Consider the following 26,908-nt stretch of genomic DNA (forward strand, 5'->3'; position numbering starts at 1 on the left):
CTGTGTAATATGTGCCCATCTCAAAAACCTGGTAACACTTTTCCTTTGAAGACAGGTTGAGTTTCTACACATTTTGTGAAATAGTGCCATCAGACTATTCGCTGTGCATAGACACATTTCAGTAACTGCACTTCTGCACTGGATTTTAAATAGCATAAAGAAATAACTGGTATTATAGGGCAGGTCAGTTTTATTAAAGCAAGATCAGTCAACCAGGAACATTCATTAATTAGAGAGATATGAATGCACAGCACAAAATAAGATCTGTAGGCCAAATCTATAGCAAGTGCTGTATATTTGACCAAATCTGGAGTGTTTCAAGATTTGACGGGAAATGGGCAATATATATATATATATATGTTCTGTATCTGGAGAAGGGGAGAAGCTGACCAGTGTCAAGGGTTCAGCTGTTGGCGGCTCTCACGCATCTTACCCGTTTGTGCAGGTGCCTTTCACTGTTCCAGGAACAAACCAACCCAACAGCTTTATCCACAAATTGCAGAGACTGAATATCTCACCTTCCTCTCTGTTCTTGCCATTCTTCTCTGTAGCTGCTGTGGTCTTTATAATTGTGTTTCACCCGGGTCACCACTCCTCTGCCTGCACTGAAGGATTTAATGTTGCCTGCTCTTCCTCCTCAAAATGTAAAACCACTATTCCAGCTCACGCAGACTCGTGAGTTATGATTACAGTCAGACAGTGCCTATGTAGACACTCGCAGAGAGTATTCTCTGCCTCTGGAGAATGTAGGGGTGGAGGTGAGAGGTCTGTACAGTCTTGCTAGTAAAGCAAGTTGTAGCTGTAATGCAGTTCTGGCTGAGGGATGTGGAGTCTGCCTTATGCACGCTGTTGTAGTGTGGAGATGCTATAGGACTGCTTTTACATTATAGTGGTGTCCCAGTACTACATGTATGGGCTGTCCAATAAGCAAGGCAACTCTGCTTAGTCAGCAGTCAAACTTCTACCTGCTGACTCCAATTAAAGGCTTTTTAAAAGTGGTCTCTGAAGTTACAAGGAAGCATACACCCCAAATACCTCCCCGCAGTCTGGGTTTGTTCGTCGTCTCCCCCCAGTTTCTGATATTTTATTATCACTAAAGTTACTGTTTCTCATCATGCAGTGCTATGTCCTCCCTGACATGCTGTGATTTCATGGATACAGCTTTGTCACCTGATCAGTTAGGAGCGGTTCGCAGTTTACAAAAAATAAAATGAAGATGTTCCCTGAGATTCCACTTACCTACATGGAGAAGCTCACCCAGTATAGTGCAGCAGTGTAGGATCAGGCAAGGTGAAGCCTAGAAACATTTTTTTTCCTAGGTTTTAATGACACTCTGCACAAATTAGTAAGGTAATGTCTGAGCCAGACTTAGTGCTTGAACATTTCTTAATTTCTGGATTAGCTCATGCTGAGCCAATTAAGAGGCTTCTGCACACAATGGGCTTTTATCCTATAAAATGATCCTTAGTTTAATAAATTTAGTGCCAATTGTTCAGAGAAGATTGGATCCTTCTGTTTGTCTTTTCTGTCGGATGCGATCATTAAAGATTTCTCATCAGTTTCAATAACATCAGGAGTTTGCCTGGGACTGACACATTTTCCCTCCATACCTGGAACCACTACACCATGCCCTTCCTGAGACTACTACACTCCAGTACAAATGAGATGGACCCTTCTGTCACCCTGCTTCTTGTAGCTTGCACTCACTGTAGTTTGCTGAAGCATTCAGGTAGGATGACAGATACTAGATAAATATAAAACCCAATAAACACTGTATTAAGTGGCACCAGACAAGGGAAGGAATTAGTCATTCTATTTATAATACAGTAATATTTCTTGCGCTTATAAAGAACTGTATTGAGCACTATCCTAAAGCCAGACATTCTCCTCTCTTTTTACTGATACGATTTTCTTTTTTTTTTCTTTTTTTTTTCTTTTTTTTTTTGTGGAAGTTATTACGGTACTTACCACATGGTGTTGCTAAACGGCATTTGAATAATTTCTTTAGCAGAATATAAGAAAAGCTCTTCCATGTTTGATACATGTAAATTACACAAGAATAGTAGTTATCAAGCTTATATTGGATCATTGAAAATAAATTAGCAACCCAAACAGGTGATGTAAGTTGTGCACTTTGTCCATCTGTAGCTTTTTTATGCTCATTTAGTGTCAGAAAAGAAGAGAATGGCCTTTTGCTTCCACCAATCCGCTTAGCATGCTGAAAAGAACAGTTTGGCTTCTTCAGTTTTTTACCATTTAGTGTATTATCCACCAAAAATAAATTTAGTTCAGGAAAGCTTCATTTCTCGTAATTTTGATATAGAAATGTCACCATGTTTTTTTGCATGACAACAGACAAAAAAAAAAATCTATGCAGTGACTGACAGTTTCTGGCTGCAAGAAATTTTCCAGGAAAAACAAAAGAAAACTTTACAAATGGTTTTGAAATAGCTCAGCACTGAATTACCGCAGCACTTACAGCATCAGAATTTACTATGATACAGAAAAAAGTTCAAACCTCTTTTTAAAGCACATGGCAATTTTATTATTGACTTTGACTGTTTATTATTTATAAGTCATAATTGAAAGTGTTGGTCCTGATTTAAAGAAGGACTTAAACGCACACCTAACTTAAATATTTGCATAATCCAACAAGGTCACATCAATATTTTGATCACCATGCAATGTGAACTTGCTTCCATGCAGGTAAATAAATAGTGCTGTTGCAGGCTTGTACAGAACGGGTAGCATATATTTTAATAGGTGTCTACAGAATTGTGAATGTCCAGCATTTCTGAAAATCTGAAAACTGCAACCCATGAAAAAACATTTTTATTATTAAAAACAGAGGATATGAAAGGCAACTGAGTAGACATTGTCTTTAAAAATCTGGATTGCTCTTATTTAACCTGGGATCCAGCACGGAACTTAAGTGGATGGATTTTAGATGATTCCAAAATATCTTAAAACACTTGGATCATTTAAAGCTTAGTGAATGGGACCTTTTCTCTGAGAAAAGTTTTGTGAAGGTCAATGTGGAGGTTTCGTGTAACGGCATTCTTTGCTGGAGGACCTGGGTGTTTGGTTTATCTTCTTTCCACACTTCTGCTGGTATTCCCTGACTTTCACAGCCTGTCACTGTCCCCAGGCTTACTATGATGAAGATTAAGAAGGGATTAGGATTATATTTTTTCCCTCCTATTCAGTGAGAGAGATCTATCATTTACATTAGGCAACATTGCCAGATGTTCTGCTATTGTGAAAGTGCTCTAAACTTCCAGATATGCCCTGTCTTGTTACTGAAAAGATTGAATAAATGCAGAGAAATACAATGACCAACTGTAAAGTATATGGCTATAGAATTAATTGTGTTGAATTTTAATTTATTTATTTTAAATAGTGGTTCTATTAGATATTATGTAATTCCCCACACAACAGTCAGGCATTTTGCCTATCCTGGTCCCAAGGTAACTGTATCTGACAAACTCATATGTGAACGCTCTTCATCTGTAAGAAGTATTATATGCATGTTTTTTGAATGTACATTTCCAATTTAAATATTTTGCCTATACATTCTAATGTATATACTTAACCATAATTATGGAAATATTCTGTTGCTGTGTATAAAAACAAGCTGAGGCTTAGGACTAATTCAGGGAGAGCTGAATCCTTTTAAAAAATCTGCTCCTGATGCTCAAACATTCATTTTTCAATGGTTTCCACTCATTGCTGTTTCCGACTGGCAGTGCATATGGAGGGGCACGCAGCTGCTCAGCCTGACAGTTCCAGATGGAGCTGTTTTTGAGTCTCCTGCATAGAGGGATGTCCTAGGTTACAGTGTAAAATGTGCCAAAAAGTAAAAAAAGTATTCTATTATCATCTTCAGGAGCTGTTGAGACCAGGTGGGGCGGTGCTCCCTGCCTCCCCCTCTGGACTATCTCCTGTTAATGGGCACAACAATGCCTTATCGCCTGACCCATGGATAACTCGCTCCTGGACCATCTCCTGTTAATGGACCATCTCCTGTTAATGGCCCATCAAGGAACTGCCTCACGACTCGCCATCCCATTGTGAGATGCTCCGCCCGGGGGGAAGGAGCCAAGCAGTCCATGCCAAATAAAAACGGAGATTTCGAACACACTAGCAGCCTTCTTCCACTGGATTCCCAGAGGAGTTTTTCCCCCACTGGAGTTCCAGAGGACAAGAGCTACCTACCTACCACTGGACCTTCGGAGGAAGACCAGACTCTTTTACCTGATCGCTGCTTCAACAGAACTACATCCATCGCTTCAGGAGGACTGCAGCCAGCATCTTATCGGACTGCTACTGCCACCCTAACAGGGTGTCAGGTTGTATTTCTGACTCTGTCAGTGTAAACCAGTGGGTTGTTTGTTTTTCCCTGCCTTGAGTTATATATATATATATATATATTAGTAAAGAACTGTTATTCCTATTCCCCATATCTTTGTCTGAAGGCCTGTTAATTTCAAAATTATAATAATTTGGAGGGAAGGGGGTTGCACTTTCCATTTCAAGGGAGGCTCCTGCCTTCCTTCACAGACACCTGTCTTTCAAACCAAGACAAGGGAAAAAGGTGATCAGAACAAATTTTAAAAAATGAAGCAAAGTTTACAAATTCACATAAGGAGGAAGAAATATGTTCAAACTTTCAGTCAGAAAAGAAAGGGGTGTGTGAAGAGGGCAAAGAGTTTGTGTCTTCCTGTGAGATTCGTAGCTTCCATTTTATGTCACTAAAACTAGCAGAAGAGTAAGTGACTTGACATCATCCTTTAATGCACTATGGATAATTTACTATTTCTTATGTCAAGAGGCTGAAGCTAGGACTTTAACTGTTGGAATGAGTAAAATGCATATATGGATCCATGTTAGAGCTGGGGAAAATTTAAGTACCTAAACTCTAAATTCACTTGGAACTAGAAGTTTTATTTTCCTAAAGCTTGTCTTAATACACATATCCAGAATTCTTCCCAGACCTTTGTGAAATATTCAGCTCATGGCTGTGTTTTCAAAAATTACATGTACAAGCATGAGCTGTCTGTAAAACATAACCTAGCCTTTCAAAATGAGCTGCTGCTTCAGATTTCTTTCATGTACATGCCCAGACTCAGACGATGACCATTGGTTAAAACGTGACAGTCCCTAGTTTGGAACTCTCCTATGGAGAGATTCAATCACTAAATTCCAAATAACACTTATCCTTTCCATGTTCAAAATTCATGAATTCAGTAATCTTGAACTTATTCTAATATACTAAAGCAATATCAACAGCTGAGATGCAGTGTGCTCTCTTGCATAAATATCTGATAACCAGTTATTTGGAGGTTATTTAGCTCCTATTATTAGGAGACTGGAAGTAGGACATATCAATTTGCAATCATTTGGGACTCCTCTACGCTGAGTAAAAACTCTGTTCACCACAGTACTGTACAACTACTTCATTACTTAAAATTACAAACCTTAAGTCAAAATTTTCAAAATAAAATGCTTGTAAGTGAAAATGAAATACATTATCTCAGTCCTAAAGTATAGCTCTTTCATTCGATGTTCTGACCTGGAGCATTTTTCATATGGTTTTATGTGGAAAACTTCCCATACAAGAGAACTTATACTTTCTAGACAAAGAATTACTTCTCTGCCATTAAAACTGACATTATGTATGAAAAGTCATACCTGAGAGTAAAAGAAATGAGCCACTAAACTCCAGTTTCTAAGATAGCAACTAAAGATTTTAGTAAAGATACAAACTACTGTGAGTTACTTATGAGGTATAATAGCACAACATTTAATTATCTGACCTAGTTTCTCAACTAAGCCACAGCTACGTAGACCCCATCAGTGCCACATACCTTTTTCAGTTTGATGACTCCTTCCTGGGTGTTCTCATCTGTTGTGATGTCAAACAAGTTTCCTCCATCTCCTGGAACTATGTTGTACTCAATTTCTGCATTTTTCCCAGAGTCAGGGTCCACAGCTCTGATCCTTCCGATAGCAGAACCAACGTGAGAGGATTCAGGTACTTTTAAATGGAAGATACCTGCGACAAAGTGGTAGACAGTCATTCTTGGGATTTCTTGGTAATTAACATACTATATCTGATAAAAACCATGGAGCCTGTGAAAAACAAACAACCTTAGATCATCCAATTAAAATTATGGGTTCAAAACAACAAAGGGTTAGAAAAAGATATGCATCTTTTACCCACTCATTTTCCCTAGTTTCTAGATTTGGTCCAGTGCAGCTGTAATAGTTTCTTTATCTCTTGAGATATCTATCTATATTTCTATCTTGAATTTTACCCATATGGTTGACTCTTTCAAATTAAATTCTACTTGTAGACAGTACACATTCCTCAGCCCTTTCCTCCTTCTCTGTTTAACAGTTTTTAGTATATGAATTTTCATTTTATTTGAGAAAAGACATCTGTGCATTTCACAGTAGATAAAGGAAAAAGAAAAATCAGTGGAAAAAAGGATTTCCCCCCATTTCTGTATTATGATTACATGTACAACTCCTCCGGGGCAGCGGCGGGGGGGGGGGGGGGGGGAGATGCTAAGAATATTGCTTACACATACGCCACCAGAGGGTGCTCTTACTAACCGTTCAGCGCTAAACAATTTTTAGCTCTGCGTGCATTTTTTTTTATTTACTGTTACTGGTAGTAAAAGTTAAAAAAAAAAAAACCTCTCAAAAAATACACACTTTTAAAACAAGCATTTTCTACTGATGCGTGAGGACAAAATGATTTCATTGGGGGAAGAGCTTGTTGTTGAAAAAAATGCTAGACGTAACAGTTAAAATAGCTAGAAGAAAAACTCCAAAGTACTTTGATTCAGCCTTGAGTTTAATGTCAGCAGTAGCAGCAGGCCTCGGTTTTTAACACCGTGCCCTGCCTTGTCACACTGCTGCTGAAGCACCTGCCTTTCCTCTTCAGCTGCACTCTCGTTGGAGCTGTGACTTCACACAGCTGCCAGTGAACAACACCATGACCAGTGGTGGTGGGCAGGTAGTGCTTGCCTTTCTTCATGCAGCAGCCCTTGATGTCAAAACTGCCAGCAGCTTTTGGAGCTGATTTCAGCAGGCCTGGGATGTTTGATTTGCTTCATCCTGGTTCTCCAAAAAGCTAGCATGTCCTTGTCCCATCATTTTGTTTTCCTGGGTCATCCTCCAACAGCTCTTGCAGAGCAGCCCCTTCCATGCAGAAAAACACGTGCAAGGGCCTTCTTTTTTCCTCTACATGTGAACACTTAGTTTACATTTACATTTACACCTTTTTTCCAGTAGTATAGCACGACAGGCATTTGTAACTAGTGGGAGGCATATTAGGGGGGTGTCTCAGAGATTTCTGCCTTGTAGTGTTTCACTCACACTTCACAAAAATAGGGCTCTAAAAAGTTGTATATCACGTAGCAGCAGGATAAATGTCTTTCGCATCCAGCTGCAGAATTAAACAGCAGACACCCTTCCCTGTCATTATCTCCTTATAATGCATATGGTGTCAGCTTTTTCACCTTTACAATATTTCCAGGTGAGGAAAAAAAACGACATTCACACTGCTGGATTAGGACCAAACCTACTCTTTTGCGAGCTAGTAGTTTTGGCTATGGTACCTATATAATTGTGTTTGATTGCCTCTGAAAAAAATGTGTTTTTTCTGCTTTCTCCCTCTGACCATCAGCATGCACAGTATACTGAAGGCAAAAATTTGCTTTGTTTGAGAAAAAGTCTGCTTGTGTCAGCATTCACATGTGGACATTACCATGCATAGCTTTGTAATCCTCAGTGACTGAGCTACTAAAAGTTGTACAATTGTGATTTAACTTTCTTTTTAAAGTTTTTTTAAAACAAAGGAAACACACTAAAGGACCCTTCCTTCTTTTTCCAAGGGAATGTACTCAAGGAATTTTTACCTTTTCTTCTTGTTTTAACAGCTGCAAAGGAGCAATGTGATGCAAAAGTATTATCAAGACAAAAGTAGCCTCAGCTATTTCTTTGTTGTATTTCAATGGCTCTGAGTAAAGAATAAAATTATAGCATGAAATGCAGGAGACAATCACAAATCCTATTATCTAATGTCTCTTACAAATAACTGTATTACTGAGTTTCTGCTATGCAAATTATTCAGAAGAGGTATAAGAAAAGGGATCTAAAAGAGGGCTTTGCCTGCACTTGAATGTTTCCACAACATGGTTCTAGCCCTGATACCCAGGTCTTTTACAGGCACTTACTTACACTGAATGACAGAAATAATTTCTGCAGTGTTTGCTCTTTACAGCCACAATTTTGGTGAACATAAAATGTAAAAGTGTGTGCTAATGTATTTTTCCTTCTTTGCCTGGTTGATCTATTCTTAGAGAACTAAAGAGCACTCAGATTCATTAAAACAAACATTTCTCTATAAAATATTTTACCTGGCTATAAAACCTATGAGACTTAAATGAAGTCAAAGAAACACTCCATTACTCATTTCAGATTGTTTAGGCTTTTTCAGTTATTGTCAATGACGTGGCATTTCATCACTTCAGAAATTCAACAGCAATAAAGATGAGATCATTCAGATTAATTTGAAACACTGAAGTAATCTTCAACTCTGCCAGAGTTAGATCTCTGAAGATGTAGTATGTAATTACACTGCCATCATTCTCCTGTAATATTATCTACACAGCATATGGAAGCTGTTAATGGTGCTACTGTGACAGCATACTTTCAGAATAAAATAGATGAAAACAAATAATATATATTGTTGCCAGCTCAGATAAAAACTTCAAGAGAATATAAAGTATAGCATGAAAACCTTTGTAATGGGTAACTACTGATAGTTTGTTGATCAAAGACAGTTGAGCAAGAAGAATAAACTCTTTGTATGTAGAGGAAGATACCGTGAAACGTTAAACCTCAATGTTATGTCCCTATGTTATCGTAAGAGTATAGCTAACTGCAAGTTTGAACAAGCCTGGAGGGGTCACGTAGACAGAAGAAGCTGGAGGTTTCGATAAGCCTGGAGAATCAGCCGCCACGAAGATAAAAGGGGCCACTCAGCTCGAATGAATTGGCGAGCCGTAGGTGAAGCTGCGACATCCCTCGGCCGCCCAGCGCTGCTTTGCTTTCCTACCTTAATAAATTGGAAATGAATAAATTATTCCTGTATCGATTGACTCTTAATTTGACTATAACAAATTTGGTGCTGTGACTCGGATCCAGACTGCTAACTTGGAACTCAACTCTGGGAAGGCGCCCCATCCCATTTTCGGATGGTCCCAGGGGGAGATCCGACTTATCTCACCTGGATTTTCTGAACTGAGATAGGAAAGTAAGAGAAAAAGAAAACTGCAGTTCCCCGCCCCTTAACCCCGTAATTTTTGTGCACAAAGAGCCGGGCGAAGACCCCAGGAGAGGGTAAGTATATTGTGGATTCCATTCGGTCGGGGATTTTGTGTACCCGGGGTGCGAGTGATTGAGACGTCCTTCGGATGAAGCGAGTGTGGACCTCCTAGTAGTGCGGTTCTCATTGTCTGCGAGGGCGTGAGCCACGAACGGAGGGAGTGACTGAATTTGTGAGAAAGAAGGCACCTTCGGAAGATGGGGCAGAAGAAGAGTAAGGCTTCTGCTACCATGCAGGGTAGTAAGGGTGGGCTAGCCTGGATACCTCCAGACAGTCCCCTAGGATCAATGATCAGGTATTGGGATGATTTCCCTTTCCGAAAAGGGAAATCCAGAGAAAAGATGGTCCACTATTGCATGGAAGTCTGGGGAGGAAAACAAATTAGAAAGGATCTATATTGGCCCATTTATGGATCCTCTGAGGATTGGATATGTCAGCAATTAAACATATATGTAAACAATAAGCAACCATTCAATAAGGGAGAGAGTGAGTACGCCTTTTTGTGGATCCTAATGACCACTCAGGCAGCTAATTTATACCCTTTGAAAGAAAAGAAGAAGGATAAGAGGATTAAAGGAGGATCGGAGGAACCTCCTGTGTCCCCTCCACCTTATGTCCCACTCCCGCAACCACAGAACCCTGTACCATATCAAGTCCCTCCTCCCTCTGCTCCAACAGAGCCCGAGAACAACAAGCCCCCTGAGACTCATGTCCCTGGTAGGAGGGTAACCAGGAGCCAGACTAGGGAAAAAAGGGAGGAAGGCCTATTATACCCGCGAAGGGAAATTGCAATGGGGGGGCCACAACCCGGAGTTGGATTCGTAGCGGTCCTTCTCAGCACTGGGGATGTGAGAGAATTTAAAAAAGAAATGGGACACTTGCTAGAAGATCCCCTTGGAGTGGCTGAATGTTTTGACCAGTTCCTCGGCCCCAATATTTACACCTGGGACGAGATGGACTCCATTCTTCAAATTTTGTTTACGGCCGAGGAACGGGGCATGATAAGGACTGCGGGGATGAGACATTGGGACCAGAGGCACCAACAAGGCCCCGCAGGGGACATGAAATGGCCTCTACAGAGGCCCAATTGAGATAATCAGAATCCTGCCCATTGGAATAATATGATTGATCTTCAAGATATAATAGTGCAGGGTATTAGAGACTCTGTATCCCGAGGGCAGAATATTAATAAAGCATTTAACTAACATCAGAAAAAGAATGAAACCCCCACTGAATGGTTAGAGAGGTTACGAAAAAGTTTACAACTATATTCAGGATTAGATCCTGACAGTCAAGTGGGACAGACATTGTTAAAAACACAATTCGTGGCCAAGTCATGGGTGGATATAAGGAAGAAACTGGAAAAAATAGAGGATTGGCAAGAGAGAGGATTGGATTAGTTATTGCGGGAAGCACAGAAGGTATATGTAAGACGGGAAGAATAGAATCAGAAGAAACAAGCCAAAATCTTTGTAGCTGCCATTTGGGAGGGACAAAATGAAGGAAGGAGGAAAGAGAACCCCAGGAGGGGTCCGATGGGCCTGAGGAAAAGGAGGGATAGCCCATCGGGAATAGAGTGTTTCTATTGTCATAAGAAAGGCCACATGCAGAGAAACTGTCGAAAACGGATGCAAGATGAAGGGATTTTTAAGGAAGATTAGGGGGGTCAGGGGCTCTATTTGCTGGGGACCCCTAAAATTGCCGAGCTCTTGATAAGATTGAAACTGGGTCCTCAGCATGAGGTGTTACAATTCCTTGTGGATTTGGGTGCTGAAAGATCAACCATCTGAAAGTTACCATAGGGATGTGTTGAATCAAGTGATAAACTCCAAGTAATTGGTGCAAAAGGGGAGCCTTTCAAGGTGCCTCTGATAAAAGATGTAATAATAGAAACTCCAAACAAATATGGATTAGGAACATTCTTATTGTTACCAGAAGCCAAGTATAACCTTTTGGGGAGGGATCTGATGGTGAAATTAGGGATTAGTTTGGGGATAGAACAAGAAAAACTGCAAGTGAAATTATGCCTATTAACTGCAGAGGATGAGGCTGAAATTAATCCAGAGATACGGTATAGCCCAGAGTCAGTGGGGAGATTGAATATCAAGCCCATCACAATTTCCATAAAAAATACGGACCGACCAATTAGAATTAAACAATACCCTATATCCAGAGAAGGGAAAGAAGGATTGCAACCGATAGTGGAGAGACTTCTAACCCAGGGACTTTTAGAACCTTGTATGTCCCCTCATAATACTCCCATATTACCTGTGAAGAAATCAGATGGATCATACCGATTAGTACAAGATTTGAGAGCAGTAAATGAATGCACTATTACCCGGTTCCCTGTGGTGGCTAACCCACACACTATACTTAACCGATTGAGCCCAGATTACAAGTGCTATAGTGTTATAGATTTAAAAGATGCCTTTTGGGCCTGTCCTTTGGAGGAGGGGTGCAGGGACTATTTCGCTTTTGAGTGGGAAGACCCCCGTACCCATAGGAAACAACAATTGCGATGGACTGTGTTGCCTCAGGGATTCACTGAGTCCCCAAATTTGTTCGGAGAGGCTTTGGAGCAATTGCTGGAATCTTATGAATTGGACCCAGGATTAATTTTTATACAATATGTAGATGATTTGTTGATTGCTGGAAAAACCCAGGAAGAAGTTAGGAAAGAGAGCATCAAATTACTCAACTTTCTGGGCCTCAAGGGATTAAAAGTTTCTAAGTCCAAATTGCAATTCACGGAGGAGGAGGTAAAGTATTTAGGTCATTGGCTCACGAAAGGACACAAGAAATTAGACCCAGAAAGGGTGAAGGGAATCTTGTCTCTAACAGCACCCACCAATAAAAGACAGATAAGGCAACTATTTGGATTATTAGGACATTGTTGGCAATGGATAGAAAATTATAGTAGCAAAGTAAAATTTTTATATGAGAAATTAACCAAAAATGGATTGGCAAAATGGACCCCTGAGGATGAAAAACATTGGGAGGAATTGAAAAGAAATTTGACAGAAGAACCTGTCCTCAGTTTACCTGATATCCGCAAACCCTTTCAACTTTTTGTTAATGTGGATAATGGAACAGCTTATGGGGTTCTGATTCAAGGGTGGGCAGGGCAGAGAAAGCCTGTAGGATATCATTCTAAAATACTGGACCCTGTAAGCCGCGGATGGCCCACTTGCCTGCAGGCGATAGTGGCCACTGCGTTACTAGCAGAAGAAGTTGAGAAAGTCACCTTGGGAGGGGAGCTAAAGGTGTACACCCCCCATAACATTCGAGGGGTGTTGCAACAACGAGCTGATAAGTGGCTTACAGCTAGTCGATTACTAAAATATGAGGGAATTCTAGTTAACTCCCCGAGATTAGAAATGAAAACTACGTCAATTCAGAATCCTGCTCAACTTTTATATGGGGAACCTAAAGAGGACCTAACACATGATTGCCTCCAGTTAATAAACTTACAAACTAAATTAAGAGAGGATTTAGAAGAGGAGGAATTGGACGAAGGGGAAAGATTATTTGTGGATGGTTCCTCACGGGTTGTGGAGGGACAACAGAAATCGGGGTATGCTGTCGTGAATGGACATACCTTCCAGATAAGAGAATCAGGACTGCTAAATAAAGCCTGGTCCGCACAAGCATGTGAATTATATGCCATGTTGAGGGCATTAACACTTCTAGAAGACAGAATTGGAACTATTTATACAGATTCAAAATACGCCTTTGGGGTGGTGCATACATTTGGAAAAATCTGGGAAGAAAGGGGTCTAATCAACACCCAGGGGAAGGGACTAGTCCATGAAAAATTAATTCAGGAAGTTTTAAAGGCTTTAAGGGGTCCTAAAAGGATAGCTATAGTCCGTGTGAAAGGACATCAAAAGGTTCTAATTCCTGCAGTAAGGGGAAATAATTTAGCTGATGCAGAGGCAAAACCGAGCTGCACTATTGATGGTCCAAACTTTGGAGGAAGAGCCAGGGAGACTCAAAATAGACAAAACTTTTACTCTCCAGGAACTAGAGAAGCTCAGGTGGATTGGAGCGAGAAGAGAAGGTAATAGGTGGCTGTTACCCGATGGCAGGGAAATCCTTCCAAAAGGATTGGCTAGGGGAATACTGAATAAACTGCACCACACAACTCTTTGGGGAATTCAGGCTTTAGTGGATCAGTTTGAGCTAAAATACACTTGCGTTGGAGTATATGGTTTAGCTAAAAGAATTTTGGAAGGTTGCTTAACCTGTCAAAAGGTAAACAAGCGGCAACTTAGTGAAAAGGTTCGAGGAGGTCGCAAATTGGCCAAGCGACCCTTTGAAAGAATACAGGTGGATTTTACTGAATTACCAGAAGTGGGAGATATCAGTATTTATTAGTCCTGGTTGACCACCTTACACACTTTGTGGAGGCTTTTCCGGTAGTAAGGGCTACTGCAAAAACAGTCATTAAAATTCTCTTGGAAGAAATTATTCCCAGATATGGGGCTATTGCAGTAATAGACTCAGACCGAGGCCCACATTTCACATCTAAAATAACCAAAGGAAAGCTGAGTTATTTGGCACGAAGTGGGAATACCACACTCCCTGGCACCCGCAGAGCTCCGGGAAAGTAGAAAGAATGAATGGGGAAATAAAGAAACATCTAACTAAACTTATGGTAGAGACTAGGATGAATTGGGTTAAGTGTCTACCATTGGCTTTGCTTTACATTAGAACTCAACCACGGACAGATACTGGTATATCCCCCTTTGAAATGTTGTACGGGATGCCGTACAACTTTGGAGTATTAATAGAACATCCAAAGGTTGAAGATAAAATCTTAACAGAATACATTTTAGAACTCACCAAGAGGAGACAAGAGCTAAGGAAAAAGGGCTTGGTGGTACAGAGACCTCCCTTGGATCTTTCTATACACCGAATCCAGCCTGGAGACCAGGTACTAGTCAAAACCTGGAAGGCAGCCTCCCTGACACCTCATTGGGAAGGACCCTTTGTTGTTTTACTCACCACAGATACTGCTGTACAGACAGCGGAGAAAGGATGGACTCATGCCAGCAGAATTAAGGGACCTATCTTTCCTAAAGAGTGGACTGTGACGTCAGAACCGGGAGACTTACGGATAATGATAAGTAAAACAAGACCAGTAGATGAGTCACTCCAGAAGGGAAGTAAGGAGTAGCCTATATCAATGGTTTGAGATCCCACCTGGGAATACTCTGCGAAAGGTATATTTTGCATCCTGGAAAGAAGAAAGGATACCTGACCAGACTGGGGAAGTGGACTATATAAACTAACTGGGACCCCTCAAGTTTTCCCCTTTTTTGCTGTAAAACAGAGACTGAAATACCGGAAACACCCGGGATAGAACATTTGTGGGGATTTCCTTGTATAAAACACCCTACTTCTGGACATTTAGGATGGGTTGTTTGCCAATGTCTAAATTGTAGCACAGAATGGTCCTGTGTCTCATTTAAGAGACAGCCCTATTGCATGAGATGTCACGATAATTTGGTATATCCTGGGGAATCAAGGGACCAAGTGAAAATTCGCAAATTGTTCTGTGGGTGGGAATTACTAGTACCTGAGACCTGGGAAATATATGAAAAAGATTGGCATAGGGTTCTAAGGCAGTGTGCTGTGAAATTTGCTTGGAAACAGGCCCAACAACAAAATAGGGGGAAACACATGTAACTGCTGGCAATAAGACTCCCCTGAAGACTACCTACTGCTGCTGAGAAGATACCCATATCCCGTTGCTCTCCACAAAAAAGTAGACGTGGAAGGCAGAGAGGTACCAATGGTGGGGAAGAATGAAGGCTGCAGCCCCTTTGATGGCATTATCGACTGACTTATTGATTCCCATAAGCTTGGGGAATCCACATCAACCCTTTAATTGGACACTAACTCATTGGGAGGGCCCAACTCTACTCAAGTTCCATGTAACTGCAGGAGCACCCAGGTTTGTGACATCTCTATGCGAGGTTGTCCCTATAACTCCTTGTCTAAACCAACTAGGCTATTATCTTTGTCCAAATTCCAATCCCGGAAAAGGCTACTGTAACTACCCTGGTCATTACTATTGCGCTTATTTGGGCTGTGAAACCATAGCATCATCATGGCGAGTCCAAATCCCGGATAAGTTTTTAAAATCAACATGGGGTCCTGAGGGTTGCGGACCACCACCTCAACACGATAGGGCGGGGGGGGGTGGGGTGGGTGGTAAGGGGAGGCTTATGTCATAACATAATTTTAGAAGTTCTTCAACCTGAAGACTTGGGGTGGTTCACTGGTAGAACCTGGGGTGTAAGATATTGGGAACCAGGAAAAGACGTGGGAGAACATATACTAATTAAGAAGCAGGAAATAAGACCATCACAAACAATAGGGCCTAACCGAATTATGAAGAACAAAGAGGGGACTAACCAAATTATGAAAAACAGAGAGGGGAAATCAAGACGGCTAAAGCAAAAGAATAATACTACTTCACTCCCTGTTACTTCTGGGGTGTACCCAATGCCGAAAAAGGGGACAGAAGGGTTACAGGAGAAAGGTGAGCCTTTGTGGACAGTAATGCAAGAAGCATACAAGGCCTTGACCAACACAAACCCAAATTTTACTGCCTCTTGCTGGCTATGCTATGATATAAAACCTCCCTTCTATGAGGGCATAGCCTTACCTTCCCCTTTTAATACCTCAAATGAGAGCAGCCCCTCCCAGTGTAACTGGGGTCAACGAAAGACAGGGATAACCCTCCAACAGGTACAGGGACACGGGCAATGTATAGGAAATATCTCAGGACGGAGGAGAGACTTGTGCAGTAATCAGACATGGAAAATCACCGAGAAATGGGTCATACCTAGCCCAGGGGCATGGTGGATATGCGAAAAAACAGGGCTGATACCATGTCTATCTGCCGCTGTTTTGAAAGATGGCTCTGAGTTCTGTGTGCAAGTGTCTGTGGTACCTAGGATTCTTTTACATAAGGAAGAAATTATGTACCTGCATTGGTACAACCAGGAGCATAGCCACAAGAAAAGAGAGCTCCTAACTGCCATTACTCTTGCAACTTTGATGGGTTTGGGGGGTTGCAGGAACGGCAACTGGGGCAGTCTCTCTAGTGAGCCAACAACAGGGCCTGACATCACTCAGGGCAGCGGTGGATGAGGACTTAGAGATGATAGAGAAATCCAGTTCCTACTTAGAAAAATCTTTAGCCTCCCTGTCCGAGGTAGTGTTACAAAACAGAAGAGGATTGGATCTCCTATTTTTACAACAAGGGGGATTATGCGCAGCTTTGGGAGAGGAATGCTGTTTTTATGTGGACAGTACAGGGGTCGTGAGGGACTCTTTGGCCAAAGTCAGGGAGGGATTGGAAAAAAGAAAACGGGAGTGTGAGGCCCAACAGTCATGGTATGAGAACTAGTTTAATCAATCACCCTGGTTAACAACATTAATATCAACACTAGCGGGTCCGCTTGTAATGCTCTTGTTGGCATTGACCATAGGACCTTGTATCATCAATAAATTTGTGGCTTTTGTTAAAAATAGGGTGGAGAAGGTACAACTGATGGTAGTAAGACAACCAGACCTGGAAATGGAAATAATACCTAGAGAACACCCGGATTTGGATGCGGCTCGGGAAGTGTTGACACGCTTTGATCAGCAAACTATCTACGAATAAAAGAAAAGGGGGGAATTGTAATGGGTAACTACTGATAGTTTGTTGATCAAAGACGGTTGAGCGAGAAGAACAAACTCTTTGTATGTAGAGGAAGATATTGTGAAACGTTAAACCTCAATGTTATGTCCCTATGTTATCGTAAGAGTACAGCTAACTGCAAGTTTGAACAAGCCTGGAGGGGTCACGTAGACAGAAGAAGCTGGAGGTTTCGATAAGCCTGGAGAATCAGCCGCCACGAAGATAAAAGGGGCCACTCAGCTCGAATGAATTGGCGAGCCGTAGGTGAAGCTGCGACATCCCTCGGCCGCCCAGCGCTGCTTTGCTTTCCTACCTTAATAAATTGGAAATGAATAAATTATTCCTGTATCGATTGACTCTTAATTTGACTATAACACCTTTGTTTTTATTTTTTTTTCTCCCAGAAAACAGTCATTCTACAGATGACATTTGAAATGAGCAATACATGGCTGCACATGAAATGTAACAGAAAGACACTTTTCTAGATTTTTATTTTTCTGTTTCTATAAGACATTGCTTATAGTTGTGGACTTGCTGTGACAGTTTAGCATTATTCTGTTTTTATTGTCCATTATGCGTATATACACTACTACTTCCATTTGCTACAAAGATATATTAAAACAGGCCTGAGTAATAGCTTTTTACTCCCAAAGGTCCTGAAAACCTTGTTCTCTGCAGCTTCTGAGGAATGATAGAACAAGCAACTGAGACAAACTTATGCAGCAGGTTGTTCCACTGTTAGGAAAACTTTTCTGTCAAATTTTGTAGGTTGTCTGATGTAACTTCTCTGCCTACAAAAATCTTTCTTCTACTTGCATAAATCTCTTTTAAATGTGTTTTCTAGGTGTGATGCTGGCTTTTGTAAAGGATGAGTGGTACGGGATGTACCAAGGAGCAAGCCCTTATTTCCCTCAGACTGCACTGCGAAACTGAATTCTGCAACTAGTTAATCTTTTGAGTATTTCAGTCATGCATATTGCATCCAAGTCAGAATATTTTCACATGTAAGAAAGCTAATAGCAATGCATATTGCCTGGTCAAGAGTTCGCTCTGTTGTAAATGGATTTTCAAGGAAAAAAAAAAGAATTAAACATTATTTTTCAGGCCGAAAGACTTGTGCCAGTTGACATGCTTAACTTATGCAACACTTCACAATTAAATTACACTTAAAACTCGACCCAGAAGCCAAAATGAGAAAAAACTCAGTGATTATGTAGCTTAGCATAAGGATTCAGATGTTCCATTATAAAGCCTGTGTAATCTCTATGTGACTCAAGGTGTGAAACTTGCTTGGAGTTTCAGGTTGAGCAACATCAAGGAGGATGATAAAAATACATGAGTGATGATGCTGTTGGAGGTTTTAGGCTGAAATGACTGATACGACTTATTACTCAGCCCCAAAAGCATTCAGGAAACGGAGGTGGAGGTGAACTAACAACTCACACATGCTGCCTCTGAGTTTCTAAAACAAAGATGATTCCAAAGTGCACAGCAGGAAGAAATCAGAGCTGAGTAAGTGACAGGTAATCAGTTATATTGACTGAAATTCAGCACACATTTACATTTCTTTTGACATGATTAGATTAGTTTTAGTTTTTAAGGCTCAAAAGATGTTCTGGGCTTTGACTTTTATTTACAAAGAGGGTATTTTTTGTTTTGTTTCTCCACACGTGCATTTTATGGGTACACCATCATTTACCAAAATGGTTTTCAGTTCTGATGAGAATAACAAACGAAAACCGTCATTATATCTCATCAGCAAAACAACCATTAAGAAATAATACAGGTTAGCATCTAAAGATCTGAGCTAAATGCATAATGGCCTTCAACCAAACAGCTGTAAATGCTTTTTTTGTAATCTGTCACCATATATGTACTGTATATATGCAAAATTATCCTCTCCTGTTTTTCTTTGTCTATATTTTTTCAGCTGCCGAAGTATTGCATTGGAGTTAGTCATGATAGCATGAATCTTACAGGCAACATCATTGAAATAAAGTAATTTCTCTCTCTATGATGTAAATCTTTAATGTTTTCTCAGGCAAAAAAAACCCAACCCAGATTATATATATATTATAATATGTTTTTTACCTTAAATTATCAAGGCATTTCAATTTTTATCCTGGCAAGCTTATAAGGGCACGGATATCTGTCTGTTTAGGAAGAATCCAAAGACATATTCACTTGCTGGTGTTTTAACAATAGTGTAATAGGCAAAAGAAGGATACTGTAAATAAAAGCAGATACTTGGAATACTAAACCTCTTACATCAGCTACAGCTAATCAGCCTAATAATTAGCATCTGATGTACACGCTTCTAAAACTGGGAAGATGAGGTTTAGCACAGCAGCAAGATATCTTTTTGCTTCCCCTGGCTGCAGCTCTGTGCCCTGCAGAGGTCCGGGATCTTGCATAGGGAAGAGAAAGGCCAGGCTTTGTCACCATGTGTGCCAATACAGGTCATGCACAACCTGGCATAGACTGCTAAATCTTCAGTTATGGCAAGGCTTCTATCCTCAAACCCACTGTTCTAAGATGGGGTCTATGGCCTCATTAGATATAGCATAAACATTCTAAAAATTCCCGGTTCTCTACTGTGTATCCCAAAGAACACACCTAGCAAGAGCTAAAGCAGAGCAGTCTGCAGAGATCCTGCATGTCCAAGTGTTCCCAGTTCTTCCATGGAAAAATGAGCAGAAGGAAAACCCGTTTTGAGTTTGATCCTGCCTAAGTTTAGGGTAATCCACATGATCCCCACAGCTGGCAGCTGCTGAGTCAGGCCTCTATCAGCCCCTCAGGTGAGCTAGCAGACCAAGTTTTTGAGGCCATCCTCCTTCTTCCTTCCCTAAAGAGAACAAAAGTTCATAATACCTGGTATAAATTTTGTACACTGAAAGATTTCAGTTTAACCATTTGCTTTTTTTTCTACTGATAAACTGTTGTCAGAAAGTTTTCTAAAAATAAACCTCCCCATTGCATGTCAGAGAATAATTCCACAAAGCATAATATCACTCTTATTGGACCAAGTGTTCAGGAAATGGGAAATGCCTGTTCATTTCCTCGGCTGAAGATATTCAGACCCACAGTTTCTGTCTCCAAAGAGTGCTCGGTGTAGCAAAGACAATAGAGACTATTCTGTTTAACAGCACAATGTAGAAATCATTCTAGAAGCAGTTGTTTGGAGCCACGGACATTCAGATGAGTGTGTCCTAATACCTAGGCAAGAATAATACTTGGTCTTTGAAGAATCTTAAGCTTTCTTTTTTATGGTGGCACAGCTCTACTAGGAGGGAAGGAAATGCTCATTTCTAGAATTTCCTCAGATTTATAATTAAGATTTCTGCTCCATGATATGGAGTTGAATTCTGACAGGCTGAGGAAACCAAATCAAGTTCCTAAGTAACTGCTTTAATCATGCTGTTATTACTGTATAGGAAAGAACCCTCCATTATTACTTCCCCTTCCATTGGTCTTGCTATATGGAAAAGAGGTAGCTAAAAGGTCATCTGTGCAGTCTGACTTTGTCAATGCGTTCATGTCTTAGGCAACATGTTTCCTGGATCTATGAGGGCTTGTGTGGAAAACCAGTTCTAGATGACCGGCTTCATTATATACCCCAACTAACAAAGACCTGTTCTGTTAATATCCAGTCTATTGATTAAGAACTTATTACCAAACAAAAAAAGTCAGTAAAAAAAAGTCCAAAATTATATGAGAAAAAATAATTTTTGGGCGGGGTATAGTCTAAAAGTTTCAGTCAAATGTTTTTATGTAAGTAATACAATGGTTATAAAGAATTATCAAGGTGTAGCATGCCTTACAGATAGAAAAAGGATAGTTGCAGGGGAAAATATCTTTCCTTTTTCAGAATCTCAGGAAGCATGTAATTGGCATTTATCATGTAGGTCTATTGGTAATATTCTGGTGATCACACCGTCACCATGAAATAAATCAATACACTTATTCCCTCTGTAAAATTTAAATTGCATGATATATGTGAAATGCTAACATGATAAAAAGTGTATTGTCTAGGATGGGACACAGAGTTTGTAACGCTCTGCTAAACATCTCTGCTTCTTAAATATCTTGTTGGAGCTTTTTAATATTATCTTTATTACTCTGGCACAAAATATAATAACACAATTTTACTACAATTCATTCATTCTTAAGAATGTGGTCAAACCATTTACTTTAGGATCTAAGCCAAGTGCTCTAAATCATCTGTGTTGGAAGAATCATTTTTCTCTCCATTGACTAACGATATTAGGTCCCTATCTTTAGTCCTCCGAGTCACACCTAAGATGCATGTCTAAAAATCACCTAAACAAAAGATGCTCAACATCTGTATTACTCAGAACACTTCCAGTGAAGCTTTGATTTTCACATTCTCATTGAGCACATCTTATGTAGTTTTCCTTAAAATATATATTACTTTTCTTCACCATATTGGAAGAGTCTAAAGAAGAAAATTATTATTTTTAAAGATAAAAATGTGAAATCATGAAGTAGAAGATCATAATAGTTTACCGTTTTTTTGTTTCAAGTTTTGGTTTCTGTATGCAGTTTCCTTAAAGTACTTGTGATTTAGTGTGCGATATAGACCAAAAAATAAAGATACAACAGGTTGGTAATTTGCCTCACGTTTATAGTCTCTTATATGTTACTGCAATTATGATCAACTTATCAAAAGTGATGTTTTATGTCTCCCAACTTCAGTGTTTAAAGGTGCAATCTCTATATAAATACGTCTTCTTTTGCAATGAAATCTTTGTGTACTGAATGCTTAATTATAGATCCTTCTCTTGAGAGCATTGGTGATCACATTTATAAGACCAACAAATCTGCTGTCGAAGCCCCTGAGAAAAAAATAATTGTCAGGAATTAGAGAGAAAACTTGAAAGATTTCCTCTAGAATATTTCTGTCCTTTTTATTTTATATCTTGCTTTATGCAAAAAGTCAACTAAACACGTATTTTGGACTCAGAGAAGACAGTTTCAAAACTGCTGGGTATCTGCAGCTCCTATTGCTGTTAGTAGGAACCTTTGGATTGTTGCAAGCACTTTTTGGACACCCCGTTTAATGCTTTTTACGAGGAGTGAAGCACTCCTGAAAATCTGACTACAATCGTGGTTGTTAGGTATTTCTGAAAAATCACAAGCCTAACTATTGTGATTAAAATGAAATAATTATATACAGCCTGTTTCACTTCATGTTGCACTGCAGCCTCTAAATTTTCAGAAAGCAGGCCCACCACGGTTAGAAGCAGAAAGGCTGTGCTGATTTCTTACTGGGACAGAAGGCCTCAGAGAAAAATGGAGATGCTGCCAGAAATTATAGTGACGCAGTAACTGACACTGTAGTCTCTGAGTCACTTTGCAACCAATTCTCACTGCAAGGGAACCCCATGCTGTTAAATCTGTAGTCCTAGCTACTCCTCAGTATCAGAGAGCAGGTGGAGATGCACGGTGCTTTTAAACCTTCCCAAGGTTACCATGGATAATTTCATGCATCTAACCTAAGTTCTCTGTGTTTTGAATGAATAGCTTTTTCACTTCTCCCCACAGAAAACACATTGGGGTGGAATAAATGTCATGATTCCTGTCGAAAGTTGTTGAATTTCCATGAACTGTATTTGTTTAAACCTTCTATACAGAAGGTAGCAAATGTAAAATACAATCATTAATGATAATAATCTACTATGATGATAATGATGTGTATAAAAATAATTGACCTACAAATCTTGCTGTTAATGATCAGCTACCACTTAAACCTGATGATAGGGGGAAAATGTATTGGGTAAGTGCAGACTAAAACCAGAATTTTAGGACCAATAGATAATACTTAACTTCTAACCACTGTTGTGTTCACTTCTATCTCTTGGACTATTGCTTACAGTGCAATCAGGGCATTACATTTTACCTAGTGACAAACTTTTCATTGGTTAAGGAATAGTACCAAGAAATAGCTACATATGTTTTCATGCTCTGCTTTGCAGGTGAGGATTCTCTCAGTTTAGAGATTTAAAGACATATTTGTTCCATTCAATCACTACTCCAAACAGCCCTCTAAGAATAGCCTTTGCTAGTTACGCATTCGTGAGAAAGTTAAAAAAAAAATAGAAGTGTAGCAGACACAAAATTTACTAAATATTTAGTGTTTTGATACTCTATGGTAACCGAATAATTTTCCCTCCAGTTTATTTCTCATGTTTTTTTCAAAACATTGTGCTTTAGTTGGTCTATCTGTTGTTATTCAGTCTGTATCAAAAGTTTATTTTCAAGATGCTGCATGATCAAGATCATACAAGGGTGACAGATACCAAAGAAAAAAAAAGTTTCTAGGGAGCTTCTGCTAAGACTATATCCATTTCTGGGGGTAAATCAGCTCTTACTGAAAGTGCTGGAAGAATTCTGATGTGGAAAGGAATAAGAAAAAAGTAGTAGAAATTTGGTGTAAGTATAAATAGAAATCTGTATAGATGTTGAATTTTCTGTTAACTCCTTTATGTTGCAAACACAGAAACAGTAACAGAAGCCTTGACTGTCAGGTGCTGTGACCCAAGGTGGGCTGCATGGCCTGGATTGCAAAGCACTGGTTGAAAAAAGCTACAGTTGTACAAAGAAATTTCATGTAACAGCTGTACTCTGCAGCCCAGAAGCTAGCCAGTATAGAATGGCCTATTTTCTTGTTATTAAATTCTTTTACCCGCACCAAAATAGGTCAGCTTCATGAACACTGACTGCAGAGAATAGTTCCTGATCTGTACCAATTTTCCCAAACGCCCTGAATTTGTCTGAGAAACTTTCACTTGGAGTTGGTCAAAACTGTGCCCAGTGACTGTGCTAAGGCTAACAGTAGAGATGCTTTAAATGTCCAGGAACTTTCCTTGATGCTCCTGTACCCCTCTTTAACTCTTCGAAGGAAAACAAAATGAGCTGTTGTATACCTTATTTCAATTTACGTTAAAATGTCTATAATTTCACTGATTAAGTGTTGTTGCAGGAAAAAAAGTACAAAGGCTTTTTTTTCTGACTAGCTGTGAAATGTAGCTAATTCAGGTGGGTCAAATATAAACAGCAGGCAAGGCTGACCGAGCTATGTGACAGTGTAGTGGCCAAATCAAGCAAGATGGAGCTGTAAAGAGCTTATCTGGTGTGGTGAAGACTCATGATCTCAGTATGGCAAAATGTGGAGAGACTCAGAGCTGGAAGTAAACCAACGAAGGATGAATTATCTTAGCAGTGTTATTATTAGGGAAAAAAAAAACAACACTTGGGGAGTAGGAGGAGATGGCCACACTGTAGTTACAACGTGAAAAGGAGATTAAGGATAAATTAGTTTCTCTTTTAGAAGGGAGACAAGAGTGCATATTGAATGTAAGGATAGGCAGGCTGAGGAGGAAATAGGCAGTCAGAGGTGGAGGAGACAGAGATGCAGAGAGTACAGAGCTGTGAGACTTGGAAGGAACGCAGATTAAAAAGGAGTTATTCTGAGTCCGCCTCTGATACCTGTAAGAGCACTGTGCAAATTCTAGTCTTCTAGTATTTATTCACATACTGATTTGACTACTGTTTTCCTGCTGTTAAAGCAGTGGTTAAGTGACTCACTGGTATGACAAACCAAAATTATAATGACCTGGCTGCTGGTTTCATGATTGACTTACAATTCCATGGGCCCATTTCTGGAGTCTTTTTATTCCTGTCTTCCACTGCTTCTTGAAATGGTTGGTTAAAATATACATTCAACTCAAAAAAAAAAAAACACCCCAGTTTTAGTTTACCCAAAACTCATATGTAAATGGAAATCAGACTTAAGATTTTCTGACATCAAAAGATTTAAGCTTTGTTTACAAAGTTTTTCCATTTATGTCTTATGGCATAGTGGTTAGAAAATTAACAAAGATGCAGTAGACCAGTATTCAACCTTCCCTCCCTGTTTCAAAGCAAGCTCTAACTTGGTTTCCCACCTAATCACTGCCTGCAGGCTAGTCTGCGATGAATCTGTCCACCTGTACTGTGTAAGCACCTCTCATTTGGTATCAAGTAAGTAATTAGTTGCTGTAACTGAATTAGGGTATGTTGTCTGCCAGGCAAATTATTTAGTCAATGAAGGATAGACTCATTTTCATTCCGAGAGCCAATGAAGATACAAGTGCAGTATACAAAGCACAACTTTTAACAGGGGGACCAAGAGAAGCCATACTTCCCTATTTACTGTCTAAATTGCAGTGGGTAGAATAACTTCCCAGAAAGTTGAACAGATTTGTTAAAATCCTTAATTAGGCAGATTGGAGCTCTGAACTTTAATCCCAAGTAAGATTTCTAGAAAATTGTCCAAACAAGGAGGGACTAAATCTTCCTCTTTCTTTTCCTTTTCTTTTTTTTTTTTTTTTTTAACCAAGCATCTGCTTTCATTATTTTTTTTTTTTTTTAGGTTAGTGAACAGAATAATTTCTTAATCACACAGTCCTTTTCTGTAAATGTCTAATTTACTACTGGGTAGGATCTGTGTTGTATTCTGAAGGAACTTCTCTCTCATAGGTCACTCATCCAAAGAAGTGGGTTAAAAGATTATTTTTCTGTCTCATGTGGACCAGAAGACCTTTTACTTGCACTCCGCATCTGAACCCAATTTTGCAATAAAATCTTAGCAATACTGGTTCAAAGCCACATGAATGAAATCAGCTACATTTAGTTTACTGAGTGCAGAAAATTGACCTGATTTTATACAGTAAAACCTGTGCTAAACAGTATGTGTGCAATTCCTGTGATGTACTAAGCTTCACAGAACATACAAAAAATAACTATGATAAGTTTTCAATCCACAGAGTGTGTATCCATAAGTATGTATAGGCAGGGTATTCCACGTTCAGCACTTGGTGTCTTTTCTTTCAAAATATTTCTACACATTTTTGTACTTGAAAGTAAATCTGTTAAAATATGCTATAAATCAATAAACAATCACTGGAAATAGATGCTATCCAAAGGGTAATAATATGCAAACTCTATTCCTAATATCATAACTTTTGAAATAGATAATAGATCAACATAATAGATCGTCTAGATAATAGCTCATTCAAGTAGCATGCAAACGTTATATACTAAGAGAAAAAATGGCGCTCTCTCTTTTATAAAGGTCTTTTTTACTTGCACTAAAGTTCCTGAAATTGTATCTATGAAAGATATTTTTTTCCAGTTTCTGTATTTTCTGTTTTGTTGACTTTTCTGTTAAAGATTGTTATTTCCTCTGCTGTTTCCAGTGGAGAATTTAATACATCCTGTGAAATGCATTGTAGCGGCCACTCAAAATCCAAATCCAATTAGCTGCAAACTTTTACAGTATGGACAGGCAGATGATGTGCAAGGTCCTAGGAACAATCCTTCAACCTTGCCTTATTTAAGTTGACGTTATCAGAAAGATGAATAGTTGGATTTCTGTTTCCAAGCATGTTAGCATTTCTGGAAATTTGCCATACTTTTTTATGCAAACTAACTTGCTGGATTTCACTGGGATGCTTCCAGAAAGATCAACGACAGCAAAAAAATGGCCCTTGTGATATCTAAGCATTGCTCTATAGCCGTCTGAACATTTTAAATGTGGTTGCAAAACAACCCTGAGATAATGGTTTCTGACCATCAGAGAGCTGTTGTTTGTTTTTTTTTTTTTTTAAAGCAAAGACATGCACAAGTAGACAAAATTCGAGTATTTGGTCCAAACTTAAATTAATTTTTCTTCTATTAAAACCAATTTTCAATCATTCCCCTACAATAGAACTTAAATTAATTTTTCTTCTGTTAAAACCAATTTT

The 26,908-nt window shown here is 39.5% G+C and overlaps 1 protein-coding gene across 2 annotated transcripts in view; it reads right to left on the minus strand.

Annotated features, from left to right (window-relative positions):
- Positions 1 to 26,908, minus strand: part of CDH12 (cadherin 12) — a 144,781-nt gene that overhangs the window by 25,498 nt on the left and 92,375 nt on the right. For both annotated transcript variants that reach the window (XM_086469073.1, XM_086469071.1), the window contains one exon: positions 5,868 to 6,055. In XM_086469073.1, coding sequence (XP_086325199.1) covers positions 5,868 to 6,055 — 188 coding nt within the window. The remainder of the gene's footprint in view (positions 1 to 5,867; positions 6,056 to 26,908) is intronic.

Source organism: Leptosomus discolor, chromosome 8 (assembly GCF_034619465.1).
Source record: "Leptosomus discolor isolate bLepDis1 chromosome 8, bLepDis1.hap2, whole genome shotgun sequence".
Classification (NCBI taxonomy): Eukaryota; Metazoa; Chordata; class Aves; order Leptosomiformes; family Leptosomidae; genus Leptosomus; species Leptosomus discolor.